Genomic DNA, 11,053 nt, shown 5'->3' with positions numbered 1-11,053 from the left:
TCATAGGGCTCTGGTCTAAAGTAGTGCACTATATAGGGATAGGGTGCCATAGGGCTCTGGTCCAAGTAGTGCACTATATAGGGATAAGGGCTGTGGTCTAAAGTAGTGCACTATATAGGGAATAGGGCTCTGGTCTATAGTAGTGCACTATATAGGGAATAGGGCTCTGGTCTAAAGTAGTGTACTATATAGGGAATAGGGCCCTGGTCTAAAGGAGTGCACTATATAGGGAATAGGGCTCTGGTCTAAAGTAGTGCACTATATAGGGAATAGGGCCCTGGTCTAAAGTAGTGCACTATATAGGGAATAGGGCTCTGGTCTAAAGTAGTGCACTATATAGGAATAGGGCTCTGGTCTAAAGTAGTGCACTATATAGGGAATAGGGTGCCATACGGCTCTGGTCTAAAGTAGTGCACTATATAGGGAATAGGGTTCTATAGGGCTCTGGTCTAAAGTAGTGCACTATATAGGGAATAGGGCTCTGGTCTATAGTAGTGCACTATATAGGGAATAGGGCTGTGGTCTAAAGTAGTGCACTATATAGGGAATAGGGCTCTGGTCTAAAGTAGTGTACTATATAGGGAATAGGGTTCCATAGGGCTCTGGTCTAAAGGTAGTGTACTATATAGGGAATAGGGTTCATAGGGCTCTGGTCTAAAGTAGTGCACTATATATAGGGATAGGGTTCCATAGGGCTCTGGTCTAAAGTAGTGCACTAATAGGGAATAGGGTTCCATAGGGCTCTGGTCTAAAGTAGTGCACTATATAGGGATAGGGTTCCATAGGACTCTGGTCCAAAGTAGTGCACTATATATAGGGAAGGGTTCCATAGGGCTCTGGTCCAAAGTAGTGCACTATATATAGGGAATAGGGTTCCATAGGGCTCTGGTCCAAAGTAGTGCATATATAGGGAATAGGGTTCCATTAGGGACGCTATTTAGACCCCTTGATTCCTTCCACATTTTGTTACATTAAAGCTTTATTCTAAAATGGATTAAATAAAACAAATTCGTCATCAATCTACACACAATACCCCATGATGACATCACAATACCTCATGATGACAAGTTAAAAACTGGTTTTTAGAAAATGTAGCTAATGTATTAAAAGTCAAAACAGAAATGCCTTATATTCAGACCTTTGCTATGGACTCGAAATTGAGCTCAGGTGCATCCTGTTTCCATTGATCATCCTTGAGATGTTTCTACAACTTGATTAGAATCCACCTGAGGTAAATTCAATTGATTGGACATGATTTGGAAAGGCACAAATCTGTTCTATATAGGTCCACAGTTGAATGTGCATGCCAGAGCAAAAACCAAGACATGAGGTCGAAGGAATTTTCCGAAGAGCTCAAAGAAAGGATTGTGTCGAGACACAGATCTGGGGAAAGGAGCCATAAAATGTCTGCAGCATTGAAGGTCCCAAAAACACAGTGGCCTCCATTATTCTTAAATGGAATAAGTTTGAAAACCACGAAGACTCTTCTAGAGCTGGCCGCACAGCCAAACTGAGGAATCGGTAGAGAAGGGCCTTGGTCAGGAGGTGACCAAGAACTGGTCAGGGAGGTGACCAAGAAACCGATGGTTACTCTGACAGAGCTCCAGAGTTCCTCTTTGGAGATGGGAGAACCTTCCAGAAGGACAACAATCTCTGCAGCACTCCACCAATTAGGCCTTTATGATAGAAGGCACATGACAGCCCACTTGGAGTTTGCCAAAAGGCAACTAAAGACTGTCAGACCATGAGAAACAAGATTCTCTGATCTGGTGAAACCAAGATTGAACTCTTTGGCCTGAATGCCAAGTGTCACGTCTGAAGGAAACCTGGCACCATCCCTACGGTGAAGCATGGTGGTGGCAGCATCATGCTGTGGGGATGTTTTTCAGCGGCAGGACTTGGAGACTAGTCAGGATCAAGGGAAAGATGAACAGAGCAAAGTACAAAGAGATCCTTGATGAAAACCGCTTCCAGAGCGCTCAGGACCTCCGATTAGGGCGAAGGTTCACCTTCCAAGAACAATGCCCTAAGCACACAGCCAATACAATGCAGGAGTGGCTTCAGGGTCCTGAATGTCCTTGAGTGGCCAGCCAGAGCCCGGACTTGAACCTGATCGAACATCTCTGGAGAGACCTAAAAATAGCTGTGGCAGCGATGCTCCCATCCAACCTGACAGAGCTTGGAGAATTTGCAGAGAAGAATGGGAGAAACTCCCCAAATACAGGTATGCCAAGCTTGTAGCGTCATCACTGCCAAAGGTGCTTCAACAAAGTACTGAATACGTAAATGTGATATTTCCGTTGCAAACACAGCAAAAACCTGTGTTTGCTTTGTCATTATGGGTATTGTTGTAGATTGATAAGGGAAAAGCTATTTGATTGATTTTAGAATAAGGCTGTAATATAACAAAATGCACTGTATATACAGTTGAAGTTGGAAGTTTACATACACTTAGGTTGGAGTCATTAAAACTCGTTTTTCACCACTCGAAAATTTCTTGTTAACAAACTATAGTTTTGGCAAGTTGTTCATAGTTGTTCATGACACAAGTAATTTTTTCAACAGTTGTTTACGACAGATTTTTCACTTATGATTCACTGTATCACAATTCCAGTGGGTCAGAAGTTTACATACACTAAGTTGACTGTGCCTTTAAACAGCTTGGAAAATTCCAGAAGATTATGTCATGGCTTTAGAGCTTCTGACAGGCTAATTGACATCATTTGAGTCAATTGGAGGTGTACAAAATTTGTGGGCAGAACTGTAAAAGTGTGTGCGAGCAAGGAGGCCTACAAACCTGACTCAGTTACACCAGCTCTGTCAGGTGGAATGGGCCAAAATTCACTCAACTTATTGTGGGAAGCTTGYGGAAGGCTACCCGAAACATTTGACCCAAGTTAAACAATTTAAAGGCAATGTTACCAAATACTAATTGAGTGTATGTAAACTTYTGACCCACTGGGAATGTGATGAAAGAAATAAAAGCTGAAATACTGATCAAGCTGATCCCCCCCAAAAACTTGCAGTTGACTTTTTTTTACCCTTCTAGCTCTGACTTTGATGAGTTTAATAGTTTAGTTTGATAGATTTCCTTTATTGTACTGACTATGACTGTAATATGTGGTTGTCCCACCTGAAGATGAAAATTACTAAAAGTAAGAGCGTCTGATAAATTACTAAAATGGTGCTGGTCTTGTGTAGGATAGCTTTGAAAGAAAAACAATATATTGGGTAACACTACGTAGCATTTATAACTGTTGCATAAGGCGTTATGATATAACATCTGTTTTAGGCTTTTGGAGGCAATCCTTGCTTATAAGCAAATGTGTAAAAGATGTAAATCTTTATTGTGGGCCCCAATTGTAGCATATGCATTCATAMAGCCTTTATAACGACTACATAAGGCATTATAACCTCCGTCACAGGCTTTGGATTGGAGGCAATCTTGATTCAACTCCAGTTTCTGTTGCTTTTAGCCCAGTGATTCTAATCTCCCTAACTCTCTGTCCCTGTGTCTCTCTCACAGCCTATCGTTGCTATGCTCACTATCTGAAGATTGAAGTGAGTCAGAGTCACCCGGTGATGAAGGCCTTCTGTGGGATGATGCTGCAGTGTGCCAGGCAGGACGGGGACGAAAAGAAAGCCCGAGACGCAGAGGAAGGTGTGTACTAGTCCTGTAACCTACCTCTAGTGGTGTGTACTAGTCCTGTAACCTACCTCTAGTGGTGGTGTGTACTAGTCCTGTAACCTACCTCTAGTGGTGGTGTGTACTAGTCCTGTAACCTACCCTCGTAGTGGGTGTGTACTAGTCCTGTAATTACCTCTAGTGGTGGTGTGTAACTAGTCCTGTAACCTCTCTAAGTGGTGGTGGTAATAGTCCTGTAACCTACCTCTATGGTGGTGTGTAATAGTCCCTGTAACCTACCTCTCGTGGTGGTGTGTACTAGTCTGTAACCTACCTCTGTGGTGGTGTGTAACTAGTCTGTAACCTACCTCTAGTGGGTGGTGTGTACTAGTCCTGCTGTAAGCCTACTCTAGTGGTAGTGTACTATCCTGTAACCTAACCTCTAGTGGTGGTGTGGTTACTAGTCCTGTAACCTACCTCTAGTGGTGGGTGTGTATAGTCCTGTAACCTACCTCTAGTGGTGGTGTGTCCTATCCTGTTAACCTACCTCTAGTGGTGGCTGTGTACTAGTTCCTGTAACTACCCTCTAGTGGTGGTGTGTACTAGTCCTGTAGCCCTACCTCTAGTGGTGTGTACTAGTCCTGTAACCTACCTCTAGTTGGTGGTGGTACAAGTCCTTAACCTACCTCTAGTGGTGGTGTTTACTAGTCCTGTAACTACCTCTAGTGGTGGTGTGTACTAGTCCTGTAACCTACCTCTAGTGGGTTTGTACTAGTCCTGTACCTACCTCAGTGGTGGTGTGTACTAAGCCTGTACACCTACCTTAGTGGTGGTGTGTAACTAAGTTCCTGTACCTACCTCACTGGTGGTGTGTACTAGCCTGTAACCTACTCTAGTGGTGGTGTGTACTAGTCCTTAAACCTCCTCTAAGTGTGGTGTGTACTAGTCCTGTAACCTACCTCTAGTGGTTCGGTGTGTAACTAAGTCCCTGTAATCTACCTCTCGTGGTGGTGTGTACTAGTCTGTAACCTATCTCTAGTGGTGGTGGTACTAAGTCCTGTAACCCTACCATCTAGTGGTGGTGTGTACTAGTCCTGTAACCTACCCTCTAGTGGTGTGTACTAGTCCTGGCTAACCTACCTCTGTGGTGGTGTGGTACTAGTCCTGTAACTACCTCTAAGTGGTGGTTGTACTAGTGCCTGTAACCTACCTCTAGTGTGTGTACTAGTCCGTAACCTACCTCTAGTGGTGGTGTGTACTAAGTCCGTGTAACCTACCTCTATGGTGTGTACTAGTCCTGTAACCATACCTCCTAGTGGTGGTGTGTACTAGTCCTGTAACCTAAACTCTAGTGGTGGTGTGTACTAGTCCTGTAACCTAACCTCTAGTGGTGTGTACTAGTCCTGTACCTACCTCCTAGTGGTGGTTGTACAGTGCCTGTAACCTACCTCTAGTGGTGGTGTGTAATAGTCCTGTAACCTACCTCTAAGTGGTGGTGTGTACTAAAGTTCCTGTACCTAACCTCTAGTGGTGGTGTGTAACTAGGTCCTGTAACCACCTCTAGTGGTGTGTACTAGTCCTGTAACCTACCTCTAGTGGTGGTGTGTACTAGTCCTGTAACCTACCTCTATGGTGGTGTGTAACTTAGTCGCTGTACCTACCTCTCGTGTGGTGTGTACTAGTCCTGTAGCCTACCTCTAGTGGTGATGTACATAGTCCTGTAACCTACCTCTAGTGGTGGTGTGTACTAGCCTGGTAACCTACCTCTCTAGTGGTGGTGTGTACTAGTCCTGTAACCTACCTCTAGTGGTGGTGTGTACTATCTGTACCTACCTCTAGTGGTCGGTGTGTACTAAGTCCTGTAACCTACCTCTAGTGGTGGGTGTCCTAGTTCCTGTAACCTACTCTAGTGGTGGTTGGTTACTAGTCCTGTAACCACCTCTAGTGGTGGTGTGGTACTAACTAGTCCTGAATCTATTACGCTCTATCACCCCCACTAAGAGGTAGGCTCTTACAGGTACTAGTAGGCCTGCCGCTCGCGCCTGTACACTCAGTACGCAATGAGTTGTTGAACCTATCCTCTAGTGAAGTGGATGTGTAACTTAATCCTGTAAACCTACATCCTAGGTGGTGAGCCTGGTGTATACTAAGTCCTGTAGCCATATTTCAAGGCTGCTAAGCTGGATGCACCTAACTAAGTCAGGCTGTCAGGTATACCAGGGCCTAGGTCACTACCCCCTATATTCTTAATGTGTGGAGCATACTGCTACTGTTAGCTCTTCAAGTAAGTCCCACACTGGGAGGCGTTCGGGGACTGTACACTTATCATCAGACGGTCAGGTTACAGGACCAAGTTACACACCTAGAGTATGGCTACCAAGGACTGTACACCACCAACCAACGAGAAGGTTAGGCACCAGGAAGTCTGATGGTGTACAGTGCATAACTCAGTCCTTAGTTCATACCCTACCTCTAGTGGTGTGTACTAGTCCCTGTAACCTACCTCTAAGTGGCTGGTTACGGGTACTAACGTACGCGTTAGTGAACCGTATCTCTACATGCGGGTAGTGGTGTGTAACTAGCTTCCTAGTACGTAACCCACTACCACTTGGCTTAGTGGTGGTTTGTACGACTAGTATGTACTCACAGATCTAAGACCTGGTATACGGTTACGGCGCAGCTATACCTACACTCGCTGGTTGGTGTGTAACTAGGTACTCCGGTGTAATACCATAAATCACCACAACTAAATCAATGCTAGTGCCGCTAGTGAACTTCAGTCCTGCGTACACGTACTGCATCATACAAGGAAAATTAAAACCGCCCTTGTTCATATTTAGTGGGGCCGTTGTTGGTGTGTTACTAGTATCCAGTTAAGAGCTCAGGTATCTACCTCGGACTAGTAAGCATCACAGGGTGGAGGGTTGGTAGTGACATTAACTAGTTAACCTGTAACACCATACCCTCTAGTGTGAGTGTAGTACTAGTCCTGTAACCTACTCTAGTGGTTGGGTGTACTAGTCTGTACCTACCTCTACGTGGCTGTGTACTAGAGTGCCTGTAACCTACCTCTAGTGGTGGTGTGTCTAGTCCTGTAATACTCCTAGTGGTGTGTGTGTAGCTAGTCCTGTAGTCAGCTACCTCTGCAGTAGGTGTGTACATAGTCCGTCAACCTACCATCTAGTGTAAGGGTGAGTGGACTAGTCTCTGTACGCGTGATTATCACCTCTAGTCGGCTGATCTAGAATGTGAGTACTTTAAGTGCGAACCTATACGACCTACACCTAATCAATCGGTAGGGGTGTGTACTATTGTCTTCTGTAAGACTACCTCTCAATAGGTGGATGGTCAAGTGTACTGTACTGTAAACCTAACCCTCTTAGTGGAAGTATGGGATGGGTGTTAACCAGTACATCATGTAGTAATCGATAAACCTACCCAACACCTCTAAATGGTCGTGGATAGCACTGGAGTGTCCTTAGATTGTAAACCATCACGGCACTAAGTAACATCTAATGGCATGCGTGTGTACAACTAGTCCCTGTAAATCTACTCTAGTGGTGGTGTGTACTAGTCCTGTAACCTACCTCTAGTCGTGGTGTGTGAACTAGTCCTTGTAACCTACCCTCATCGTGGAGAAGTGGTAAGTGGGTTGAGTACTAGTCGGCATGCTAGAACGCACTACGTCATCAACCGTGGTGTGTACGTCTAAGTCCATTTAAACCGGGTTACAGCTCTAGAACCTCAGACTAGGGTCAGCGACAGCGCTAAGTAGCGGACCTAGGCAACAGGCGAGTTAGAGGTTTAGCGAGGGGGACTTAGGAGCGGATAGTGTCCCAACAACTTTCTAGGAGGCGTGGGGTTACTCAGGGGACTAGTTCACCCCCCACCTCAGCACGGTACGTGGTTACAGGGACCCTTTGTAACAACCACTACAACCCTACTCACGCGCTCAGGTTACAGCTAGTCACACCACCACTAGAGTAGGTCTTATCATGGGACTAGTACATCAGCCTCCACTAGAGGTAGGTTTACCAGGGAACTATGACAGCACCACCCTAAGGTAGGTCAGGACGTGATACACAGCCAGTAGAGGGTGGGAGGGCGGTTAGACAGGGTGAGTAGTGAGCATACTCACGTTACTCTACAGGAGGTAGGTAGCTACTCTAGGTTTGGTTGTGGTACCTCTAGTGTACATTGGACACGTCACCTGCTACCATCCACTTAGAAAGGTAAGTTACAGGAATAGTACAACCCATCACACTCAGTGGTGGGTGGTACTACTTCCCATGAGTAGACCTAGACCTCTAACAGTGGGGAACGTGTAGTTACTACTAGCCTACGAGTAAAAGCGCTGTTACCCTAAACGCCCTGTAATAAGAAAGGTAGTGTGTAGGCTTAGCCACTGTGGACAAGTAGGATGTGTACTTACAAGTCCTGTAAAAGGTGTGTACTACTGTAAACAAAGGTGTGTACTAGTCCGTAACCGACCACTAGAGGTAGGTTAATTGGCAGGAAAGTTAGGTCGTGTACTAGCTCCTGTAACCCTAGCCTCTAGGTGGTGTAGTGCGAGTGACTTATAAGCCCTGTAAAAAGGTGGGTAGACTAGCCCTGTACCAACACGTGTGTAACAACAGCCCTGTAAAACTAGAGGAGGTAAGTGTGACTTAAGCCCTGTAACGGTGTAGGTACATGGTACTGAACTCGTACACACCAAGCGAATGCTGTACTCAGCCCTGTAAACTAGGGATGTAGGGTATCACCTATAGCCCTGTATACTAAGTACAAACAAGCGGTGCGTACGTCACTGAGCAGGCTCACTGGTAAAAGGTGTTGTACAATAGCCCTGGGTAAAAGGTGTGTAACTAAAGTCACTAGTATTAACAAGGTGTGTACTAGCCCTGTCACAACACCAACAAGAAGGTTGGAGGTAGCTAAGGAGTCTGAGTAAACATCACACCACTGCAGACGGGGCTGTACAGAGAAAAGTAAGCAGCGCGACCTGTACATAAATGAGGTAGAAGCGAGTGCCTACCTTAAGTAAACGACCGATCTCGTACTCAGAGAGATAGCTTCAGGACTACGTACAACTCACCGAACACGCTCGCTTCACTCGCACTACCGGTAGGTTTCTCAGGGTAGTAACAACCAGGTCCCGAGCGTCACTAGTAACCCTGTATACACTACCATGCGTAATGGATTATAGCAGGACTTAGTACAGGTGTGTACCATAGTCCCTAAAACAAACTAGGAGAGTGTGTAGCTAGAGCGGCTCTTAGTACAAAAGGAGGGTGGTAGTAACTTAAGTACACCCTGTAAAGGTGTGTACCTCCAGCCACTGAGTAGAAAGTAAGGGGCTGTGTTAACTAGCCCTCAGGTAAAAATAAAAGGTGAGCATGGTGTACTAGCCCTGTAAAGGTTGTGTACTAGCCTGGTAAAAGTGTGTACTAGCCCTGGTAAAAAGGTGTGTACTAGCCCTGTAAAAGGTGTGTTACTAGCCCTGTAAAAGGTGTGTACTAGCCCTGTAAAAAGGTGTGTACTAGCCCTGTAAAAGGTGTGTACAGCCCTCTCAACTTCTCCGACGCTCCCTCTCAATGGCCTCTGACGCATCACTCTATTAAATTTTGTTTCATACTTCAAATGCAATTGGGACATTTCTCAAAGGACTGAACCTGACTGCTGTCTCTTCAAAAAAAAAGGCGACTAGAGGAAAATGATGTCTTGAATGACCTGCTGTCCAACCTAATATATAATTGGCTCATACCACTGGTCTGTTCACGTCAGTAGAAGATTGTGGAGAGCAGAAACGCTGGCCTGAGTGTATGTGGTTTCATTATCCACCCTGGTCCTGATGCCTCCACGATCAGATAATGTGATAACTAATCATCTGTAATTACGGTGGGGTGTGCCCCGCATTAACGCCCCATGCTCTGTTCTGTTCAGCTGTGGCCCACGTTAAGTTCTAAGTCATCCTCGGAGGCTGTCAACTAGGAGAGACAGCAAACGACATCTTAATAGCTGTACTCAGTTAAACTGAGTGTTGGGACAGCCCATTAATTGGTGTAAACTGGGTGTTGGGACAGCCCATTTAATTGGTTAAACTGGTGTTGGGACAGCCCAATTCATTGGTTAAAACTGGTGGGGCTTATTGGGTAACAAGCGCCCATTAATTGGTTAAACTGGTGTTGGACAGCCATTAATTAGTTAAACTCGGTGTTGGGACAGCCCATTAATTTGTTAAACTGGTGTTGGGACAGTGCCAATTAATTGGGTTAAAACTGGTGTTGGGACAGCCCATTAATTGTTAAACTGGTGTGGAACCATTAATTGGTTAAACTGTGTGTGTGGACAGCCCATTAATTTTGTACGGGTTACACCATGATTGTACTGGTGTTGGGACAGCCCAAATAATTGGTAAACTGGGAGCTTAGGTTAACGGTGTGGACAGCCCATTAATTGGTAAACTGGTGTGGACGCATATTGGAGTATCAGCCATTAATTGGTTAACTGGTGTTGGGACGATCCATTAATTGGTTAAACTGGATGTATGGGACCAGCCCCAATTAATTGGTTAACTGGTGTTGGGACAGCCGCATTAATTGGTTAAACTGTGTGGAATGTAACTGGTGTGACACCATTATGTAACTTTCACCATTAATTGTTCAACGGTGTTGGGACAGATTGTTCAATGTGAACCCTTGGTTAAGGGATCACCTTAATGGTAATGTTGGGACAGCCATTTTTAAAATGTGAGGCAGCCCTTGTTTAAATTAAAAGCCAAATCCTCACCTAGATTAAGTAGAAGGATTTTCCGACCATGGAGGTGATTAATTAGTAGTATAGGATCGCACATGGCAGGTATTAATATCGGTAGTATGGATTCCACTCATTGGGGTTTATTGTTAGTAGGATTCCACCAATGGAGGGTATTAATAGAGTACAGGATTCCAACCATGGAGGTTACTAATATGTAGTATAGTTCACAGGATGTCGGTCCACCATGGAGGTATTAATGTAGTAACAGTCCAATGGAGGTATTAATGAGTATACTTCACCATGGAGGTAATTAATATGTAGTACAGGATCCACATGGAGGTATTACTAGATAGATCACATGATGTTATAGTATAAGGATTTCCGACCAAGGTATATATGAGTAGAGGATTCCAATGGTATTTAATATGTAGTAATATGATTCCACATGGAGGTCTTACATTGCTAGTATAAGGATTTCCACCATGGAGGTATTAATATGTTAGTATAGGATTCCACCAATGGAGGTATTAATATGTAGTATAGGATTCACCGTAGTTAATGTGAGTCGGTTCATGAGGTATAATATGTAGTATAGGATTCCACCATGGATGGTATTAATACTGTAGTACAGGATTCACATGGAGGTGTTTAATATGTAGTTATAGGATCCAC

The 11,053-nt window shown here is 44.7% G+C and overlaps 1 protein-coding gene across 1 annotated transcript in view; it reads left to right on the top strand.

The window, feature by feature from the left end:
* Positions 1–11,053, top strand: part of LOC112076858 (receptor for retinol uptake stra6-like) — a 28,255-nt gene that overhangs the window by 10,046 nt on the left and 7,156 nt on the right. The window contains exon 4 of the mRNA XM_024143515.2: positions 3,527–3,661. Within this exon, the coding sequence (XP_023999283.2) occupies positions 3,527–3,661 (135 nt within the window). The remainder of the gene's footprint in view (positions 1–3,526; positions 3,662–11,053) is intronic.

The sequence above is a fragment of the Salvelinus sp. IW2-2015 genome, unplaced genomic scaffold (assembly GCF_002910315.2).
Source record: "Salvelinus sp. IW2-2015 unplaced genomic scaffold, ASM291031v2 Un_scaffold4093, whole genome shotgun sequence".
Taxonomy (NCBI): domain Eukaryota; kingdom Metazoa; phylum Chordata; class Actinopteri; order Salmoniformes; family Salmonidae; genus Salvelinus; species Salvelinus sp. IW2-2015.
Note: the sequence above shows the minus strand (reverse complement) of the source record. Positions and strands in the feature narration are given on the sequence as shown.